Source organism: Tupaia chinensis, unplaced genomic scaffold (genome assembly GCF_000334495.1).
Source record: "Tupaia chinensis unplaced genomic scaffold, TupChi_1.0 Scaffold144010_1, whole genome shotgun sequence".
In the NCBI taxonomy this organism is placed as follows: Eukaryota; Metazoa; Chordata; class Mammalia; order Scandentia; family Tupaiidae; genus Tupaia; species Tupaia belangeri.
In genome coordinates, this window is record NW_006203862.1 from 1811789 (window position 1) to 1834066 (window position 22278).

The following is a 22278-nucleotide window of genomic DNA, read 5'->3' on the forward strand; positions in this document are numbered from 1 at the left end:
TTTTTCTTTAAAGTGTTAAAAAGTTTGCTTACAGCTACATCTGTGAGGTCGTGCCTCTGGAATTACTATTAAGTCTATGTTGAATATCTTTACCTCTTTAAAACAAAAACAAAGGTTTGTTGACTATCTTGTGTAAGCATCCCAGGCTAATATTGCTGAGATCATCTCATGTAAATAAAGGGAGAAGTTGGGAAAGGACTTGAATGTAAGCTTATTTCCTCTTTTCTGAAGAATAGTTGTGTTTTTTGTTTGTTTGTTTGGTTGTTATTTATTTAATTTTTTTTGAGAGAGGTTTTTGCTATAGGGCGCGTGCGCTCGCCAGACAGAGACAGACAGAAAGACAGAAAGCGAGAAATCACCCCCCAGGGGGGATGGCCAGGCCGCAATCCCTTCTCCATTCTCCTCTCGGGATCTTGGGCATGCACACACACACGCCCAGCGCCCAGCGTGAGTTTAAGCTGCTGGGTCCGGGACTCTAACTGCGGTCGACTGCGTGGGAGTCCAGCGACATAGCCATTACACTAACTGCTGGTCCCGTTCGTTTGTTTTTTAAGGGGGCACTTTTTTTCATAGATAGGCAGCAGTAGTGTAGGAGTTTTTTGGTGTTTTATATAGCATTTCTCTGTATGTTTTTATAGTCAGGGAGTTAGTTCTACCTTTGTTCAATTTTCCACACTGCCAGAATCAGAAGTCATTTTTCTTTCTTTCTTCAACTCTTCCCTTGAAGATTTCTGAAGCTTTTTTTATTGGAAAGATGAAAGAAATTGAGCATTCAGTGGGTTGCTGTTATGCTTGTGCTTTCTGACCTCTCTCTAATCAGGGGGCTGTCACAGCCTCTCCCTGAGCACCTGACAGGAGGCCTCCCCAGGCTCTGGCTTTTAAGGTCTTCTCATGGAATCTCAGAGTGGTTGCTTTGGGAACATTATATTCTAAACTGCCTCCTTGTTTTTCTTTCCCTTCAGGCTTTCCTAAAATAGATATGTTTTTGTGGGAAAATAGGATTTGTTAAAAAAAAAAAAAAAAAAAAAAAACACTTAAAGGACATGGCAATTGATTATTTAATTTTATAAAGAAATTGTTTGGGGCCAGCCCTGTTGCCTGCCTGGTGGTTAGGGAACTGGATCCCTTGGCCAGCCATGGTTCAGATCCTGGTCCCAGTGGCTTACAAAACATACCAAACACAAGTGCATGCATGCCTCAAATCCCAAAAGGATAGAGAAAGAGGGATTGTGACATGACCATTTCCCATTGGGGGGGAAATGCTTCTTGTTTTTCCACCTTTCTTTCTCTCTCTGACAAGTACACATGCCCTCTGGCAATTAAAAAAATGTATAAAGGAAATATTTTGTTTACCAAAATACCTTGAAAAAGATATGTACTCTTTTTCCATTTTTGCATAGAAAAATATGTCATGAGAACAAAGAGAAGGGCTATAGCCCAGACACCCCACCCCTCACTCCTTACCCATACCTGGACAAGGGTAAGGAATGCCTTTTACAGAGAGGAAGCCTCAGGTTAGGTCCAGAGTCAGGCCTTTCTCCTCCTCTAAGCTGAATGCAAATCTTCGGTAACCAGTGTTACAAGGAACATGTCACTCTACAGATCTTCCACAAAGCTGGACTTAACTCTGCAAAGTTCGAGTCAGTAGGTAGGCTGGAGACAGTTCTTTAAATCATGCAAAGGATACCTTGACTGGGCCTTCCTCACAGATGGGGCAACGTTACTCAGGTTAGTTATGGGCCTTTGAGCATTGGAAGCAGAAATACTGACCATGTGGCTAAAATCATAGCAAAGATTTACATAGATAATGCCTCGCATGGCCAATACTGGCTAATTTAGCTCATGTTCATCACACCGTTAACCCCTTACTACAGAGGGGAAGTTCCAGAAGGCCTGAACAGTGAGGGAAAGGACTTCCAATGTAAGAGGGCAGAGCCCAGGGCTCTGGGAAATGCCAGGCATACCTGTGTCAGGTTGGGCTGAGGACAAGCTGTTTCTTTGTGCTTTGTTCTAAAGACTTCTTAGGTGCACAGAACCCATCCTTATGACTTAATCAGGAGTATCGCATTCTCTTGGAATCCAAGGATGTTTCTGGTCATATGAAGAAGAAAAGAAATACTTTTGAAGGCCGTAGATGTGAAACTATATTAATGACCATCTTATGCTGAGATCACGAGTGATTTCAAATTTGAAGCCATATTTTTTTGTTCTTTAAATGATAGGTCAGGATAGAGGAGGAGGGATGAGGACCGATAGGGTCTCTGTCTTGATTCTTCCTGTCCCAGCTGTTCAGTCAGCTAGGACCACAAGTATGCAACACTGACTGGGTCAGAACTGCGTGCTTTTCCTGATCCCGTCCTATAATGGTGCTGCCAAAATTGGCCAGCTAAGCCTTAGAGGAAATAGGTGTTTTAAATCAAACATCTGGTAAAAATAAAGATGCCTCTAAAGGTCTCCTTTCCACCAAAATTCATCATGGATAGAGTACCTTTGTTGTGTTCTTACTAAGGATTCAAAACCAGAAAATAAGGTCAAAGGAGCTTAGAACTGCTGTCTGGGATACAACTCCTGAGACTTAGGGTTCCTGTATGTTAATCCCATGGTGCCACCAAGAAGCTGTGTGACCGTGGGCCCCCATATCACTTCTTTGTCTCTTTCTTCATCAAGCTTGTTACCAGAGCTAATAAATACATGCTTGGACATTCGTATAGAAACATCTGAGACTGTGCAAAGTGTCAGCCCTACAGCCTTTGGGTGGTGCTGCTCAGAAAAGAGCTTTGGGCCCTGTGACACGGTTGAAGTCAAGCACAGATAGTCCCTGTTTTCATTTCGCTGTTTCCATTTAGGACGTTACAACCACAGAGCTCATCACGCTCGTGTCACTAAATGCAGCCAGTCCCTCTTTGGAGGGCAGTGTTCTCTTATTGCTGAAGCATTTGAGGACGGTGGGGTAAATGGCTGGTTCGATCTACCCAGGACGGTTACTCTTCTGGTGTTTCATATGACCTTGTTCCTTGAGAACATTTGCAAAAGTGCCATGGAAATGTTTATCCGGCTAAAGGTTATGCCTCATTTGTGGTTAAGTGTGGTATCAGCTGGGGAGCATCAACGCTCACCATTAAAAATGATTCACTCCCTGATTGCGTCATCCAGACCCAGCTGTGATACTCACCTACATTTTCTTCTTTCAATGAAAAGATGCGTGAAACCACCATTGGTTGTTGAATTTGTCTCCTAAGGAGAGAAGAAAGCTTCTAGCTGAGTTTTAATTATAGCTCTTCACATGCTTCTTGCCTAATTAAGGTTTCCTTTACTCCAAGGAAGAGGAAAGCACATAGGTTTTCTAGTGGTACTGCGTGTATCTTGGCTACTTGGAAAAAGCCAAGTAAGTAACGCTCCTTCAGCCGTTCTTAGAGTAGCTGGTACAGAGAATTGCGTAGGTGGTGGCAAGCTGTTTGCTGTGGCCTGCTTTTTCATTGTAGTACAATTCTGCTGGCTTTTGAGCTGATTCGCAGAAGCCCCAGGCACAGTGCCTCACTTTGTCCAGCCTCCTGGCCCTCACCCTGCAGTGTCTGCTTGCATGCAGGTTGGTGGAATCTGAGGACTAGCCAAAGCTCCTCCCTGGAAAGAAGCCAGGCCTGAGCCCTGAAGGGAAATGGTGGCTGACATAACTTTGACTAGAGCACTGTCTCCTCCATGTGCTGCTCACAGAGGTGGAGAGAAGGCCAGTCCTTTGCCTTGAGAGCCTCTGGAGTCCTCTACCCTAGAACACGTTGTTTTTCTCTTGAGCAGAGGATCTTTTTTTTTTTTTTTGAGAGATTTTCGCTATAGGGCGCGTGCGCTCGCCAGACAGAGAGAGACATAGAGACAGAAAGCGAGAAGTCCCTCCCCAGGGGGTATGGTCACTCCGCAATCCTTTTTCCTCTGTTCTCCTCTCAGGATCTTGGGCGCACACGCACACGCACCCGGCGTGAGTTTTAAGCCACCAGGTCCAGGAAGCGAACCGCGGTCGACTACGTGGGAATCCAGCGACATAGCCATTACGCTAACTGCTGGTTCCCTTGAGCAGAGGATCTTTAATGAATAAACTTTAACTCAGTTAAATTATTCTGTCATGGGACCAGCAGATAGCATAATAGTTACATCGCTGGACTCCCACTTAGTCAGCCACAGTTTGAGTCCCAAACCCGGCAGTTTGAAACTAGCACCAGGAGTGTGTGCATGCATGCCCAAAATTCCAAGAGGAGAGTGGAGGAGAAAGGACTGCAGCATGGCCATCCCTCCTCGGGGGTGAGTTCTTGCTTTCTGTCTCTCTGTGTCTCTCCATCTGTTCGGTGAGTGTGCATGCCCTATAGCAAAAACCTCTGTTTAAAAGAAGAAAATATTATTCTGTCTCTTCTGAAGCCAAGGATATTTGAGAATTTCCATGTCCTCAGTATGAAGGAATTTAATGAGGAAGAATATTCATCTTGTGAACAGAATTCAGATGAGTATCATCAAATTCAAGCCTCATTAAATACTTTTTAGTGTTTTAATTTCTTCATTTGTAAAGCGGAAAAGAAATGAAGCTCTCTTTGTTGTCGTTGTTGCAGATGAAGCATTATGCTTAGATTTGGAAGAAAGGAATGTAGTACGTTGAACTCTATGTCATTAGTTTAGCAAATATTTGTTCAGCACCTCTCATGTACAAGTTCCTGTGCTGGATTCTGTCAGTGTGAGAGCCACAGTCTCCACCCTCCGACAGCTTACAGAGGAGCATAAACCAATCCGTTAATGAAGGGTTTAAAGGGAGTGCATGAACAAATAACTACAAGTCATGGCAAGGAGAGCTTAGAGAAAGGGGACGCAATTTAGACTCAAGGGAGCAGTCATGAAGAAAATAGATTTTAACTGAACTTTGAGGGATAGATAGATTTATAAGAGTCAAAGATGGGGGTACAAGGGTGCAGAGAGCATTCCACAAGGTGGGTCATTCACCCATGATTATTCCTACCTTATGTCCCGTGTTGAGTAAGATAACATTACACTTCATCTCAATGACTTCTCCCTTACCCTTCAAAGACAAGAGCATTATGATTAATCCTAGTTCAGTGAGGAAACCAGAGCTTAATGAAACTGAAAGACCTTGCCCAAGGTCACCTAGCTGAATGTGGGAAGCTAAGATTGAATGGGGAAGTGCTCACTCTTCATTCATTCCCTTTGGCCACTGGGTAGAGGTTAAGGAAAGACACGTTTGAAGAATGGGAAGAGGTCTAATAGGATTGTAGGAAAGGGAAGAGTGAAGGGGGTGCTGGGGGGGATACAATGAGAAAGAACGGGAATAGCTGGACTGAGTCTAGAATTTAGGGTTTTAGCGTGAAGACAACCATGAGTCAGGTGAAGGGTTTTCTTTTCTTTTTTTTGGGGGGGGGGAGATTTTCACTATAGGGCGCGTGCACTCACCAGACAGACAGAGACATAGAGACAGAAAGCAAGAAATCACCCCCCCAGGGGGGATGGTCACACCGCAATCCCTTCTTCTCCGTTCTCCTCTCAGGATCTTGGGCACACACACATGCGCCCGGCGTGAGTTTTAAGCCACCGAGTCCGGGACGCGAACCGCGGTCGACTACGTGGGAGTCCAGCAACATAGCCATTACGCTAACTGCTGGTTCCCTTCTTTTCTTTTTTTTAAGAGAGTTTTGCAGTAGGATGTGTGTGCTCGCCAGAGAGGACAAGAAGCGAGAAATCACCCCCTGGAGGGGATGGCCATGCCATAATCCCTTCTCCTTCATTCTCCTCTCAGGATTTTGAGCATGCATACACATGCACCCAACATTGAGTTTTAAGCAGCCGGATCTGGGACTCAAACTGTGATCGACTATGTGAGAGTCTAGCAATGTAACCATTACGCCATCTGTTGGTCCCCAGCTGAAAGGTTTTAAACACAGAATTCGGTGAGATGAGGGGCACAGGAGCTCAGCAGACCGTCTCAGTGGAGGAGGAGTACTGCAGTGAAACTTGGTAGAGTTCCTACAGGGGCCTCTGCAGGTGGAACCTGGAGTGGTCGGCTCAGATCAAACGCCATGACACTGAATAGTTGGTTCCAGTTGTGTACCTGGCTCATGTGTCAGCAGTGATGTCACCGCCATAGCCAGGTTTCTTTTCTCTAGCCTCCAAAGACAGTAAGCCTCATCTAGGGAACTTATGCTTTCTATTGAGGGACACGGTGGGCAAATGGAATTTTAGGTTATTGAGCTTTCTGGTTTCCTTCTGAAAGACAAAGGAAGAATGTGTAAGAAAATTCCTTCTGTAGGGTTATACTCTTCAGTCTGTGCCTATCCTGAGTTTGGAGCACTTCCAGGATCATCTTCCCCACCACCAAGAGAGACATCCGTGAACATTTTTACCTCTACACACACACACTTACACCAGTTGTCCTAGAATTGACAAAAACAGAACCAATCCATGGTGTCTCAGGACGCCAGAAACCAAAGTAGTGGCTGGGAAAAGTCCTAGAATCTTAAATTAATCTCAAAGATAACCATAGAAGAATTTGTGGTCTCTTTCTAAGAATCATAAGATGACCAGATTTGGAAAAAATAGGTCTAGTGAGGGCAGTCATGTTAGTAGATCGTAAATTTTGCCAGTGAAATCTATTGTTTTAAATAAAGGGTATCTTTTTAGATGCACACAGCTCTGAGAACTTTACTGCATTATCCTTGTTTTTTTTTTTTTTTTTTTTTTTTTTTTTTTTTTTTCCCTCTTTTGTGGCAATTTCATCAAGAAGCATTAGTTCTTTTTCTGTGCCCTCAAGCTGTAGCTAGCTCGCCAGTTTCCCCTGGGCCGGAAGGAAGAATAGCAAACAGCAGAGTGCCAAGGCAGTACTCCCCTCTCTCCACCCTGTCCCTTGAGCACACACACGCTCCTCCCCACCTCTCCACCTGCTCTGCTTCGGGCCATGACCTTAGAGAGTGACGTAAGACCACAAAGATAGTACACTTTTAATAAATTAGTGTCTAGGTGCTGGTTTTTCAAAGATACCATAGAAGAATTTGTGGTCTCTTTCTAAAATCTTAGCATAGAAATTATAGAACGTTAGATCAGGACCTTTAGAGATCATTTAGTGCGACCTCATCTTTTCAGGCTAAATGACAAAGTCCCAAGGGAACTAGCCACTTGCCTCTGGGGTCCAGGCTCTCTATCATGAGCTGATGCTTCCCTTTCTAATAGTGTTCTAGAGCCCAGTGCTGTTCTTTGGCCATGAAACCCACAGTAACTGGGGTGAGGAGGTGGCGTGGTAGTGAAGGCACTGGGCTCTAACATGGTCAATTGCGGTTCAAATCCCGGACCTGGTGGCTTGAAAATCACACCAGACACGTGTGTGCATGCCCCAAAATGCCAGGAGGCCAAGGGATTGTAATGTGGCTGTCCCCCTACCTGGGGCGGGGAGGGCTCTCACTTTGCCTCTCTCTGTCTGCCTCTGGTGAGCACACTTATCCTACGGTGAAAACCTTAAAAGAAAAGAAAACTGCGTTAACTCTTGGGCCAGCCAGGTGGTGTAAGTGGTTAAAGTGGTTGGATCCCACATGGCCATTTACTCAGTTTGAGCCCCAGACCCAGATGCTTGAAAAACAACACAGAGTGGTTGTGTGTGTGTGTGTGTGTGTTTGTGCATGCGTGTGCATGTGCATGCCCAAAAATCCCAAGAGGAGGATAAAGAAGAGGAAATTGCTGTGTGGCCACCCCCGCTCCCCAGGGAGTGCTTTCTCTCTTTCTCTCTTTCTCTCTTTCTGGCAAGTGCATGTGCTCTGTGACAAATTTTTAAAAAAGTTTTAGTACATCTTTAAGTGTAGAAGTAGAAAGAAAATAACAAAAAGCAAGTTAATGAAAAGAAAATGAGATGGTAAACCAGGTGTTCAGCGAGAGGATAGTGACTACACCGGCTTGCATCTCTGAGGTCAGATAGGGTGGAAATATAACGCAGTATGTCTTCAGGCCCTTGTACTTACCTGCTGTTCCCTAGAAGGAGTCTGTATTGTTCACCAAGGTACACTTCTGTTCAAGGAGAGGGGTGGGCGCTGGGAGGGCTGGCCAGAAGTCTTAGAGTCCTTTGGTTTCGATTCTATCCCAAACACTCTTGGGAAGTAAACTGTTTCCTCCTTGAAGTTCAGTAGCACAGTGCCACTAGTTCCCACTCCAAGTTGCATATCAGAATTACTTCGAGAACTTTGTACAAGGCCCCCTCAACATTCTGATTTAATGGCTTGGGATGGGCCATGCATTCGGTTTTTTTCCGTTGTCTTTTATTGCTGGAGGGCATGTGCACGGCTAGAGAGACAGAAGGAGAGGGAGAAAGCACCCCCCATAGGGTGTGGTCATGCCACAATCCCTTCTCTTATTTCAACATCCTGTCAGGGTTCGGGGCATGCAAGCACATACACTCAGTATGTTTTTCAAGCCACCAGGGCTGAGATTTAAGCTGCAGTTGGCCATATTGGGCTCCCTCTTTCTTAACCACTGCCCCATAGGACCAGCCCTGTTGTAATTTTTAAATCTTCCCAGATGATCCTGTTAAATAGCTAAAATCAGAACCACAGCTTTAAGCTAGTGATTTTGTAACTTTAGCTACTTCAGAATAATATGTTGAAACACATTGCTGGGTTTTATACCCAGAAGTTTCTGATTCAGAAGATCTGGACTCGGACCTGAGATTTCATTCTTCTGAGAAGTTTCTGGGGTGTTCCAATACACTTATAAATGACAGCAGTAAGAGTCTCAAAGCGGTCTGTTTTCTAGGACTCTGAGGCCCTGCCTGGATGGTCCACCCCCAAAGTTTTAGATTCTGAAGGTGTGGGGGAGGCTCAATAGTTTGCATTTCTTCTAAGTTCCCATGTGATGCTGTTTCTGCCAGACTAGGGAAAACACCTTGAGAACAGTGGCCAGCCTTGTGCTAGGTACTGGGACGAGACCAGGCACAAGGCAGGCCCCTCGGATTTCTCCCCAGCTGGTGCTGCATAGTCACCAGGTTTCAGGAGGAAGCTGGAAAAGAGCAGTGAACCATGGTTGTCATAGGCACTGGACAGCAGTTCACGGGTGATTGTCTGAAACATTGTGGATGGATAGTGAAGAAGCACAGGGTGTTCCGATGGGAAGTAGAGTCTGGGTTGTTGGAGTGGGCCCTTAGTCTCCTCTAGGCGATTCGTTTTGTTGCTGACGAGGAAACTGAAGCCTGGTTGGTGAGCCAGTGAGACTGTAAGACCAAAACAGAGCTTGTCTCGCAATGCTTGCATCCTTTCTGTGACGCTGCGGGGCCTGCTGAGCCACGGGTGAGTTCTGTGAGTGCAGGCATGGGTCTGATTCCCTCAGTCTACCAAAGTCTCATTCATGAAACTGAAAATGAGAAACAGGAAACTGGAAAAGATGAAGTTGGACTCAGTTTTCCTGGGGCCTCCAGTGTTATAGCAGTATTTCTGAAAGTGCAGCCCCCAGAGCAGCAGCATCTGTGTCTCCTGGGAACTTGTTAAGTACAAATTCTTGAACCCTAAATGTAGCAGATCAGAACTCCTCAATGACTCTTGTCTTAACTTGATCTTCAGGTGATTCAGATGCTGTACGCTCCGGATGAAGGGGCTGGCGTGGGGAAGTACCCAGCATCTTCTAGGGATAGGACAGGAAGGCTAGGATTGGTCCTGTCTCAAGTTCCACTCTCATGATAGGACCAAGGAAGGAGCAGACTGAGGGTTCTGTGGAGAGGCAGCTTGGTGAAGGAGGGTCTCGAGGCCGCAGAGGGAGTGACTCCCAGGCCACCAATTGTGAAATTGAGGTTCAAATCTTTACAACTTTCCTTTTATCCACACTTCCTGTAATTACACTTTTTTCCCCCTCAAAGCAAGCGTGTCTCAGCTCAGCCCAAGGTAAATCTTTACAGAATTCTGAAACAAATGAAGTTTAATTGAACAGGGCTTCACATGGTTCTGATGTTGGTGGTGATTGGTTTTTCCTCTTTTTTAGTTAGTGACAGGAGTATGGGAAGGCAATTACAACTTCTTCTGTCAGGGCACACGCAGCGCGGGAGAATCCGACATGAAGGTACTCTTTTAATTTTTTTTAGCATAGTATTTATTATATAGGTGTTGGGGTTTTTTTTTTTTTTTAAAGAAACTGTACAAAAGATAAGATAGATCATAATTTGTTAATACTTTAAAAACAAAAGAAATTATGTAAGCACAGTATATAACTTTGAACAATATGAGAAGTATGAAATGAAAACTAGAGCCTTCCTCTGTGAAAATAACTCCTGTTAGCAGTTGACTGGGGTTGGGGGGAGGGTCGCATACATTTATCAGTATATTTATAGAGACAGGATAAGGATGTCAGAAATATTTTCAAATCACTCCTAGAGGTGCATCTTAAGTAGTGGGTCGTGGTGTGAATGAAGATAGAAACTGACTTCCACTCAGAGCTCAGCCTGAGCAGTCATTTCCTTAGAGCACCCATTGGATGCAATTAATTGGGCAGGGACCTGACACTAAAAGTCGGTTCCTTTTCTTCTGTGCCCCCACCAGCCCCGGAAATCAAAAGCACCTTTCAGGTGATTTTTCTTTACTAATGGCTGTGAGACTACTTCTAAAGCATGCAGGGAGACCCCAAGGTTTTGAATCTTAAGCCTCCCATTTTTCTTAGTCTTGAAGAGTGTCCAGGGCCATTTTGAAACTCCCGCTATTGTCATGTTAGCTTACCCCATGCATGTTCTTTGGTGAGAGGTACTGGTAGAGTGACCAGCGCTCCTGACTGCTGAAGGACATTAGGAGCCAGCGTGGCCCTCGGTTCTAGGCTGTTAGTGAGACGTGTTAGGGCGGGCACTCCAGAGAAGCATCCAGCATAAGCCGTAAACCCTTTGACTGCCCCTCTTCCTTGTAGATTGTCCGTGTGCTCTGGTGGTACTACTTCTCCAAACTCATCGAATTCATGGACACCTTCTTCTTCATCTTGCGCAAGAACAACCACCAGATCACAGTCCTGCACGTCTACCACCATGCCTCCATGCTGAACATCTGGTGGTTCGTGATGAACTGGGTCCCCTGCGGGCACTGTAAGTCAGACATGGGGGCTCTGGGGACAGGTGTGAACAGCGAGGCTGAATGCAAACGAAGGCTTTCAGAAAAGACGTTGTTTCTATAGATTTCTAGGTCAAGCTTCTGAACTTTGTGTCTGAATTGCTTTCCATGATGGTTTGTGCAGAGTGCACCCACAGAAACCTTTATCTAGTTAAGTAAACGTCCTGTGCTCAATCGGTGCAGTGAGGGACATACCAGCCTAGGGCACACTGAGGAATAGGGACAGCGGTCTCCCTCATGGAGGGCAGCTACTTCAGGTTCTTTCTACTCCTTGTTTCTCTGCATTGTGGAAGGTTTGCCTCATAGGAGGCCAAGAGGGTGAGATCACATGGTGGAGTGCCAGGGAATAAGGCAAGTTATGAAATGCAGCATTAGCTAAGTGTTGTAGGAGGTCTCCACTTGTTCTTAGGCCCGCACGCTCCATGAAGCATGTTTGCCAGGATGTCATCTGTGCCAGACAACCAAAATGTGATATAACTTACCTAAGGAGGTGTCTGGTTTGGGGAAAGCTTGTGGTCTAAAGTCTCTTAGGATTCTCAGAGCTAAAATTGTCACGTTCGGATTCAGTTTGGGAGTTTTAACAAATGTCCCAATCAAAATTCCTCTCATCTGATGCTGAAGAATTTGAGAACCTCTGTTTCTATTCATAGATTGTTTTTTCCCTAGGATAACACTGTCTTTGATTAACTAGACCCACCAAGGTACACAGTCATAGAACTTGAGAATAGAAAAGACTTTTGAATACAAGTGTCCCTCAACTTAGGATGGAGTTATGATTTCTACTGAATTGCTGTCACTTTTTCACCCTCGTAAAATTGGAAAATCATGAAATAGAGAGCTTCTGTATAGTCCCTTTGGGTTTAGGAGGAAACAGAGCCCGGAAGGGTTGGTAGAGCTCAGGCCTTCTAGCGCCTTCCTTCTCCCTAGTGCTGTTTTTCTGCCATAACACCTGGTGGCTGTGGATGAACTGACCTAACTTTCTAGTAGGAGCCCCTCCTTATATGTGAAGACCACTTTAAATGTTCAAAGAACTCGTAGGATGACAGAGTTTAATTAGCTATACATGGTCCGTCTATCCTGAACCAGTGGATAGATGTAACTATTCCAAAATTACAGGCCAGCTTCTCTGATAGCCAGAAGTAGAACCTTATTCCCTGACACCTGCCCTATACATGTCTGACCGCAGTAGAAAGCCAGAGAGCTTTGTTTGATTTCTTACTATCAGGGAAGAGGGCAGAGACTTAAAAAGGAATCCATGGTCCTATGGGAAATCGAAAATCATGTGGCAAGGTGCATCTTTTCTCTCTAAAGAACTGGACTGTAGACACTATTAATAGGAGTAAATGACCTCAGCGCCGCAGTCCTGGGGAATGATTGGGAGGTGACTTCAGCCTCTCCAGCCTCAGCAAATGTGTGGACACAGCCAGTATTACTAACGTTGAGTCTTGTGCTCATCAGCTGTCTTCCCCCAGCCTTCAGAGTAGTGTCTGAGGCAGTAGAGCACATAAAGGAAAGCAGCTGCCTCTGGGAGTTGGTGAGGGTCTGGCTGCAAAGCCCATGGGCACCGGGGTGGGGCAGGTGGTATGATGGCTCCTGGTCAGGTGCCTACCTGGCAACTCCAGCTGACCCCTGAACTGAAAGCATCCTGATGGCTGCCTGCCCGTGTGGAAATTGATTCCCATTGCAAGTCCATGTAGTGCTTGCTGCTGCAGTGTTTGCCAGCCTCTGTCCAAAGCATCTCTTTTTCAGATTCAAAATAACCTTGCATTTTTTTTTTAACCTGCTAAAATGCTAACATAGGAGCAGGGCGACCACTATGGGCCAAGCAGGGGCAGCAGGGCTTTGGGAACACAGACTTTTGGGAACGCAGTCCACTGGGGCACTACTCATCTCTCCAGCTCTGATCTGCTGTTGTACCAGGGGTCTACTGAGGCCTGTGTCTGCCTCCTTCCCAAGCAGGCCAGCAAATGCATCTAAACAGCCTTCCTCCAGCAGCTCCCCTCTCCAGGTGACCAGGCGGGAGTTCAGACCAGTATTCTCTCTCGGGACATTGACACAGCAGCCAAGTGTTTTGGTGCTGGTGCTGCTACCATTGCTGTGGCTGGTTCAGGGGCTGGCATTGGAACAGTGTTTGGCAGCTTGACCATTGGCTATGCCAGGGACCCGTCTCTCAAGGAGCAGCTCATCTCCTATGCCATTCTGGGCTTTGCCACAGGGCTCTTCTGTTAGATGGTCACCTTCCTCGTCCTGTTTGCCCCATGAGGCTCCACGGGGGGTCACCTACCTGTTCCTGCTGCTTTGACTCCACACCACATCCAGTGCTGAGGTGTTCTAAGCTTTGTCATTAACAGAATGTTTCTGTTAAAAAAAAAAAAAAGAAAAAAAGAAAATGCTGACATATCTGAATCCTCTCTGTTCCTGTAGCTTATTTTGGTGCCACACTAAACAGCTTTATCCACGTCCTCATGTACTCGTATTATGGTCTGTCATCTGTCCCTTCCATGCGTCCGTACCTCTGGTGGAAGAAGTACATCACTCAGGGGCAGCTGGTAAGTAACTCAGCCTCCTTCCTGCAGGACCTGCTCCCGGGGAATGGACACAGGCCTTTTCTTGGCTTTGTTTTGTTCAAGAGCATATAAGAGGTCCCTTGTCTTCCCTTCCTCGTTTGATGCAGTTAAGCTTCTTGAAGTAGGTTGATCAGGGAGTTTTCTTATTTTTAATCAGCGGAGAAACTAGGGGACGGGGGGTAAAGCTAAATGACAGATTGAGAACTAAAACCTGATTTCCCAACTCAGGTTTAGCTCTTTGTTTTTAATTTGTATACACAACCAGGTGTGTGCGTGTGTGTGTGTGTGTGTGTGTGTGTGTGTGTGTGCGCGCGCGCGTGCGCACTCGCACGCAGGCACACACAAATGTGCTCGCATTTTTAATCGTAGTCCAAAACCTCTGGTGAGATTGGTTACGTGCACCCAGGAATTTCAGAAGGAGCTGTGGAGTAGCCTGAGTCCAGGGTACTCGTAGCTTATTAGGAGCAAGGATACCTGCCAAGGCAGGGGCCAGCTGACCTCTTAGCCCTCAGGTAGGTGGGCATCTGTTGGTAAGCATGGCTTCTGCTCTGCCTTTGATGACAGTCATCTTGCCAAGGCTCAGTTGTCCAGCCAGGCCAGCAACTAGATGCACTAGATGGTTGTTTCTCAATGTCCTTTCTTTTTTTTCTTTAAAGAGAATTTTGCTACAGGGTATGTGTGCTCACCAGAGAGACAGAAAGCGAGAAATCACTCCTCCCTAGGGGGGATGGCTGCGCCACAGTCCATTCTCCTCTCGGGATTTGGGCACACACGCACAAGCACCAGCCTTGAGTTTTAATCCATTGGGTCCAGGACTTGAACTGCATGGGAGTCCAGCAATGTAACCATTATGCCATCTGCTGTCCCCTCAATGTCCTTTCTGTAGCCTTTCCCAGTTGTCAGTATATTATAGACTCTAATCCTCTCCTCCTCATGAATTCTTTTATGAACAAGTTATCAGTATTACTAACGTTGATGACTGACTTTTAGTGTTTACCATGTATCAAGCACTCATTCTAAGCAAGCGATTTTATATGGATTTAGTTTAAATAGCCTGATTTCACATTGTCCCTTCTTTTTTTTAAGGTTTTTGCCATATGGTGCATGTGCTTACTGGAGAGAGACAGAGAGTGAGAAAGTGAGAAGGCGCCCCCCATCCCAAGAGGGATGGCCATGCCACAATCCCTTCTTTGTTTTTCTCTTGGAATTTTAAGTACATATGTACATGCAGCTGGCATGATTTTCAAGCCTCCAGGTCCGGGACTCGAACTGTATTCAGCCATATGGGAATCTTGTGCCTTAGCCACCCTGCCACCTGCTAGCCCCTGTTCACCTCGTTTATTAGGTAAGGACACTGAGAGAGTAGGTCAAAGCTAGCTGACCTGAGGGGTGTAGACATAAAATCCTTAGCCCTTGCCTTATTAAAACATTTTTCTAAACTAACCATGCTGATTTAGATCTCTCCTAGTCAATTGGTGATTTTTCAATATTTAAAAATAATAGGACTGGCCCCATAATGCAGCTGGATTCCACATGGCCAATTGTGGTTCAAATCCCAGCAGCTTGAAAAACACACTGTGCATGTGTGCACATGCCTCATGGGAAGGAGAAATGAAGAAAAAAAGATTGCTTCATGACCAGCCCGTTGGAGGGAGTGCCTTTTTCTCTCTCACTCTGCCATCAACCTCCTGTGCATATGCACCCACCCTCTGGCATATTAAAAAAAAAAAAAAAAAAAGTAAAAAGCACAATCAAAGCACAATCTGGGGGGAAAAAATCTTGAGACAATCTTCCGAGCTACTTATGTGTTTGACATTTCATTATCACCTCTCTGCCAGCTGCTGTACAGTCCTTGTTAATTTTTTCTCACCCACCTGTAAGGATAATTGTTCTTTAACCCTCTTGTTGGACTTGAGAAATGGTAAAGAGGTCGATTTAATCCACACAGTCATGGTCCTGGCAGAAGGAGAATTTAAAAGAGACTGCTGAAAATACATTAGGCTCTGTATTTGGACTTGGAAGATTATACCCAGTTCACCTAAACTTACTTTACGCATCCCTCCTGGGGCCTCCTTGGTCTCAAAGACTAACCTTAAAGAGCAGAAAAAGGAAAGCGCTTTTCTGTATGGAAATGGTGGAAGCTGCCAAAACTCCATGGGTGGGACCCAGCCCTCTGTCATTTCTCTTCCTGCTAGCCACACCTTGTTTTAGTAACTTTTCACTGTTTCTCTAAGTAGTTCCACATTCTTTCTAAGGTCTACTGGCAGAAATCACCTGTGGACTTGGCATGACTTGCCAGTGTGAGTTCAAATCTATTTATTAGCCATCAGCAACTAAAGGGTACGTCAGCAAAGAATAGGAAGGAGGTCTGGTCAGCCTGGACATCCTGCAGTGACCTCACCAGTTCCCTTGAAATGTACATCCACACCCTTCCTTCCTCTGTTGGAAATAATAAGATTAAACACACACATAAAAACCTGCATCTTTCTGTCCTATGTCCTTGAATTTTGGAGGTGGTGTGAGCAGTTTGGAAGAGAGAGGGAGATATACATGGGGTCTTCAAAGAGTTCACACAAAATGTGTATTATGAAAAAGCTGGGACTGACCTTGTAGTTCAGTGGTTCAGGGGGCCAGATCCCATATGGCCAGCTGTAGTTTGAACCCCAGCCCCAGCAGCTTGAAAAATACACTGGGCATGTGACAAGGAGGAATGGAAGAAAAAGGGTTTGCAGTATGACCACATCTGTTAGCAGGTGCTTTCTGTCTCTCTCCTCTCTCTCGTCTCTTATCCCTCTCTGTCTCTGTCTCTCTTTCTGGCAAGCTAACACTCTCTGGCCAATAAAAAGAAAGCAAGAAAACTGCATGGATTTCAAACTTTCTTTGCACCAAAATAAACTCATATATTAATCTTTCTACAGTTTTTAAGTCCTCTTGTGTGTAAGACACACATATAGTTTAGTATGAATGTGGTGTATGCATCTTGTTTGTGAAATGACTGCTGTGCCTACAGAAAGGTTAGCAAGTGTTAATGCAGAAACTTGGGGGATACTGGGTAGGAAGCAAGTTCGGCATGGGACCTCATCCCTGCAACGTCACTGCTCAGCTGTGTCCTATTCCTTCTAGCTTCAGTTCGTGCTGACAATCATTCAGACCAGCTGTGGGGTCATCTGGCCGTGTTCGTTCCCTCTTGGTTGGTTGTATTTCCAGATTGGATACATGATTTCTCTGATCGCCCTCTTCACGAACTTCTACATTCAGGTAAATCTCCCCCTTCCCCGGCACATGGTGTCGAAGACCTTTCCCAGCAAAGGCTTTCATCTGTTCATGTAAGGGGACTTGTGGAGCCCCTGCAGGGCGCGAGGTGCTGACCTCTGGAGCTGCAGTAATGAGAGCAGCCCTGCCTTCAGGGGGCTTGACAGCCAGCTGGAAAAGGGCGCTGGATGAGGGAGTCTTGGGATACACATGGGAAACACAACTGGTCAGCAGGGTCCCGTGTGGTTTCTCTCTGGCCTGTAATACAGAATTATGGTTGGTAATCGGAAGTCTCAGCCCCACCTCCCTGACCATCACTGCTACATGAACTTGAGAAAAATCCATCACAGTCCTCAGATATAGAATGTATATGTATATATATGTGTGTGTGTGTGTGTGTGTATATGTGTGTGTATATATATATATATATTTGTGTGTGTGTGTGTGTGTATATACATATATATACATATATATATATATACACACACACATATATATATATATATATATATATATGGATATATGGTTTGGGGGGTTATTTATTTATTTATTTATTTTTAACCTTAGAGTGTATGTGCTTGCCGGCAAGAGAGAGAGAGTGAGAGGAAAAGTGAGAAATCACCCCCCAGGTAGATGTCCACACCTCAATCCCTTCTCCATTCTACTCCTGTGTGTGGGAGCATGCACACACACATCCAGCGTGAGTTCCAAGCTAGTGGTCCAGGACTTGGACCATTGTCAGCCATGTAAGAGTTCAGCAATATAACTGCTACACCATCTGCTGGCCCTCAAAATCTGCCTTTTGATCCCAATCTTTTTAATATATCTGCTGCTCACATTTGGGGGTTCAGTTCATTCCAGAGCATGAGATATGATACTGCAGGCTTTTGCTCACAGAAGGATCTATTTAGGCCAGATTACTTGCAGTAGGGCCTAGCCCCTTGCAGCCACTGCCGCTTCTCCTCCCACTGTTCCCCCCACGTCCACCTCATCCCTCCATCCCCTGGGTGACATGTGTTCTTGCCTTCGTGGACAGAGCCTGGCAGCCTTACTGCTTGCTGGTTTGGTGAAGACACAGGAGGTGAGGAGCAAAGGCAGAAGCTGAGTCCTAAGGCAGTAAGTCTCAGTAGTACAGGGCAGCCACGGGGGAGCAGCCATTTTTCCTCTTCCCCGAGCCCACGCACGCTTGTGTGTGCCATGCTGAGTTTGAGTTGCAGTCATAGACTGCTGGGCCCAATAGTTCATGACCATCCTATGAAACATACCTGAGGTAGAAGGAAGGCAGAAGGGTAGGATCTGAAGCAGAAATCACACTTACCTAACTACAGCATAGCGTTTCATATGTGAGGGCCAAAATAGTCACTGAGGTAACTGAGTGCTTTGAAGACAGGCAAGGTTTGTGGCTGTGGGGAGAGCTACTATCCGTGAGAGAAACCAGTTTGGCCATGTAACCCCTATCTTCTCCCTACCACATTCTGAAAGGGCAAAGCATAGTAAAGTATAAATTGAATTTTATGTGTAATATTTTTAATACTTTTTTTTTGGAGGGGGGGGAGAATTTTTTTCTATAGGGCGTGTGCGCTCGCCAGAAAGACAGAGAGAGACAGAGATAGAAAGTGAGAAATCACCCCCCCAGGGGGGATGGGCACGCATGCACACGTGCCTGGCGTGAGTTTAAGCCACTGGGTCTGGGACTCAAACCGTGGTTGACTACATGGGAGTTCAGTGACATAGCCATTATGCTAACTGCTGGTCCCAATAGTATTTTTTTAGAGAGAGATGTTTGCTGTTGTGTGCTTGCCCTCACTGGAGAGACAGACAGCAAGAAATTTCCTCCCAGGGAGGACGGTCACACTGCAATCCCTTCTCCTCCATTCTCCTCTCAGGATCTTGGGCACATGTGCACATGCATCTGGCTTAAGTTTTAAGCCACCGGGTCCAGGACTCGAACTGCAGTCAGCCATGTGGGAGTCCAGCAACATAACCAGTACACCATCTGCTGGTCCTTTAAGTAGTATTTCTAATACATTCTATGACTGAATGAACTTACCTCAGACTAAGCTTTAAAAAACCGGAAGAATGATGAGATGACGTAAGGGTTATGTCACTGGACTCCCACAAGGCTGACCATGGTTCAAGTCCTGGAGCCAGTGGCTTGAAACTCAGGCCAGACACGTATGCGTGTGTGCTCAAAATCCTGAGAGGAGATTGGAGGAGAAGAGATTGCAGCATGGCCATCCCCCATCCCCGCAGGGGAATGTTGGGGGTGATGTCTTGCTTTTTGTCTCTTTGTCTCTCTGTTTCTCCAGCAAGCATGCATGCCCTATAGAAAAAAATCCCTATTTAAAAAAAAAAAAAAAATGGAACAGTGGGAACTAGCAGTTAGCGTAATGGCTATGTCGCTGGACTCCCACGTAGTCGACTGCGGTTCGCGTCCTGGACCTGGTGGCTTAAAACGCACCGGACGCGTGTGCGTGCGTGCCCAAGATCCCGAGAGGAGAATGGAGGAGAAGGGATTGTGGTGTGACCATCCCCCCTGGGGGGTGATTTCTCGCTTTCTATCTCTCTGTCTGTCTCTGTCTGTCTGGCGAGCGCACTCGCCCTATAGTGAAAAAATCTCTCTCAAAAAAAAAAAAAAATGGAACAGTGATTAAAACCAGTGGCAAAATTTAGTCATGATTTCTCGACCACAGAAGTTTCTTCTTGGTACATTTGATCATAAAACTTATGGGCCAGGGGGTGACATGGTAGTTGAGACACCACATGCCCAGATGACTGACCAAGATTCAAGTCCCAGACCTGGTGGCTTGAAAATCACACAGGACATGTTTGTGTGCATTCTCAAAATCTGAAGAGGAGAATGGAAAATAGGATTGTGGTGTGGCCAGCCCCCCTGGGGGTGATTTCTCACTTTCCCTCTGTCTCTCACTTTCTGTCTGTCTGTCTCTCTCTGGCAAGTGCATGCTCCCTATGGCAAAAACCTAAAAAAAAAAACAAAAAAAAGAAAGAAAGAAAGCAAACTTCCGTGGTCACATGACTCTCATACGCCCTCATGCATTTCAGACTTACAACAAGAAGGGGACCTCCCGGAGGAAAGACCACCTTAAGGACCATCAGAATGGATCCGTGGCTGCTGTGAATGGACACACCAACAGCTTTTCTTCCCTGGAAAACAATGTGAAGCCAAGGAAGCAACGGAAAGATTGAAGTTAAAGAGCTAAAAACCTCCAAACCACATCATCTGATTGTAAGCACAATATGAGTTGTGCCCGATGCTCGTTAACAGCTGCTGTAACTAGTCCGGCCTACGATAGTGTGATTCACGTAGGACCTCTTTCATCAGTTCAAACCCCTAGAAAAACGTATACCAATTATACAAGTTAGGCATAAGATTTCTAACATTTCTGGGCTCTCACCACCGCGCTAGACTGTGGAAAGGGAGTATTATTGTAGTATACAACACTGCTGTTGCCTTATTAGTTATAACATGATAGGTGCTGAATTGTGATTCACAATTTAAAAACACTGTAATCCAAACTTTTTTTTTTTACTGTAGATCATGCATGTGATTGTAAATGTAAATTTGTACAATGTTGTTATAGTAGAGAAAACACACATGCCTTAAAATTTAAAAAGCAGGGCCCAAAGCTTCTTAGTTTAAATTAGGGTATGTTTCAAGTTTATATTCATTTGTAATAGCTCTGTCTAGAAAAATCAAAGACCGTGATTTATGAAACTAGCGTGTGACACATAATTTCAAGTGACTTGTAGATGTGAAATCAGAAACAGCACCTTCAATTTTATAATATTGGCTTTGAATCAAACAGGCCCAAATCTAGTGGAACAGTCGGTTTAACTTTTTAACAGATCTTATTTTTTTATTTTGAGTGCCACTGTTAATAATGTAAAAAAATAAAAATAAAAAAATGGTGGGTGGGGACTCTAAAGCAGTCTTGATGAAACTTAAATATATATTCTTTGTCCTCAAGAGCTTAGGATGAGTGTAGGGTGAGAAGACCATTTTTAATTTCTGAAGTGCTAAGTGTTTTTATACAGGAAACAAAAAGTCCATTTTGCTCAGCGTGAGAGAGGATGTATACTTTTCAAGAGATGGTTGAATATTTACCATTTGACAGAGTCCCTTAGGTGAGCAATGGGGAACTGGTTGCCAGGGTCCAACTTGGGTTGATTTCTGTTGCTATCTGTGTGGACACAAACTTCCTTTGAAAATGTGCCTAGTTTACCAAAATTAACAAAGGGGGGAAAAGGGACCTTAAACAAGGGATCTTAAACAAATTTAAAGTAAAATTAAACAGCTGCAGCATAAGAGAACTGGGAAATTGAGCAGAGATGATTTGTTTAATGTAAATCTGTAGTACATGTAATTTTTTTCTGCTTAGAATCTAAAGATTTGTTGAGGACCGCTCGTTGAAAATAACAGACTGCTTATCTTAAAATCATGTCACATACTTGAGGCAGTGGTCAAACAGGTAAGGACTATTCTGTGTGTCATTTTAAAGTATTGGGATTTAGCCTCTGAATACCTTCTCCATTGGACAAAAACGTGAACCACTCATGACACATCTTAGAAGGTCATTGACAATGTATAAACTAGTTGTTGGTTTGATATTTATGTAAATATCAGTTTACCATGCTTTAATTTTGCACATTCATATTGCAGGGAGCCAAGTGGTTCTCTTACTAGTCTTGTGGGTTTTCTGTTTGGAAGGAGTCACGGCATCTGTTTACATTTACCTTCTCAAATCTAGAGTGTATATATTTGTAAATGTATGTCTAGTTTGCAGATGTCTTTACGTATTTCAGTACAGAAACTACAACGTTCTCTAGTGTGCCGTCGCAGTGTGCTTAGCTCATCGGGATATACCCACACTGTTAAATGATGTCTAAACATTAATCATTAAAACGTTTTTGATGACCTGTGCTCGCGTTTACATTGTTTTTGTGCTGCCCGTTCTGAAACACTGGCAAGTTACTCACTTTCTGCCCCTGTGGGAACTTACCCAGATGGATGAAATTCTGAGGTTGTACTTTTTCTCAGTTCCCATGAGGAAGGACCATGTAATGAGTCTGTGGTGGTTCAACCTCTCTGCCTTCTCCAGGCGCCCCAGTAGAGATCCCAGCTCTAAGCACACTCCTTTCCCCTCACTGCAAGCATATTTGAGTTACTTTCTGAGGTCTAGACTACAGGCTCACCAGTTTTTCTATAAGGAGCCAGATAGAAAACATTCCACGTGTTTGGGCCATAGATCTCTGTTGCAGCCACTCACAACACAGACAGCGTGTCAGGGAACGGCCATGGCTGTGTTCTCATAAAGTGTATTTCCCAAACAAAGGGCCTG

General features: G+C 45.0%; 1 protein-coding gene and 1 pseudogene across 1 annotated transcript in view; both read left to right on the top strand.

Moving 5' to 3' along the window:
* Nucleotides 1-21116, top strand: part of ELOVL5 (ELOVL fatty acid elongase 5) — a 32735-nt gene extending 11619 nt beyond the window's left edge. The window contains exons 3-7 of the mRNA XM_027767192.1: nt 9994-10071; nt 10903-11074; nt 13524-13648; nt 16790-16924; nt 19982-21116. Of these exons, the coding sequence (XP_027622993.1) occupies nt 9994-10071; nt 10903-11074; nt 13524-13648; nt 16790-16924; nt 19982-20125 (654 nt within the window). The 3' untranslated portion in view covers nt 20126-21116. The remainder of the gene's footprint in view (nt 1-9993; nt 10072-10902; nt 11075-13523; nt 13649-16789; nt 16925-19981) is intronic.
* LOC106733536 (ATP synthase F(0) complex subunit C1, mitochondrial pseudogene) lies at nt 11087-13514 on the top strand (annotated as a pseudogene).
* Nucleotides 21117-22278: the final 1162 nt, after the last annotated feature.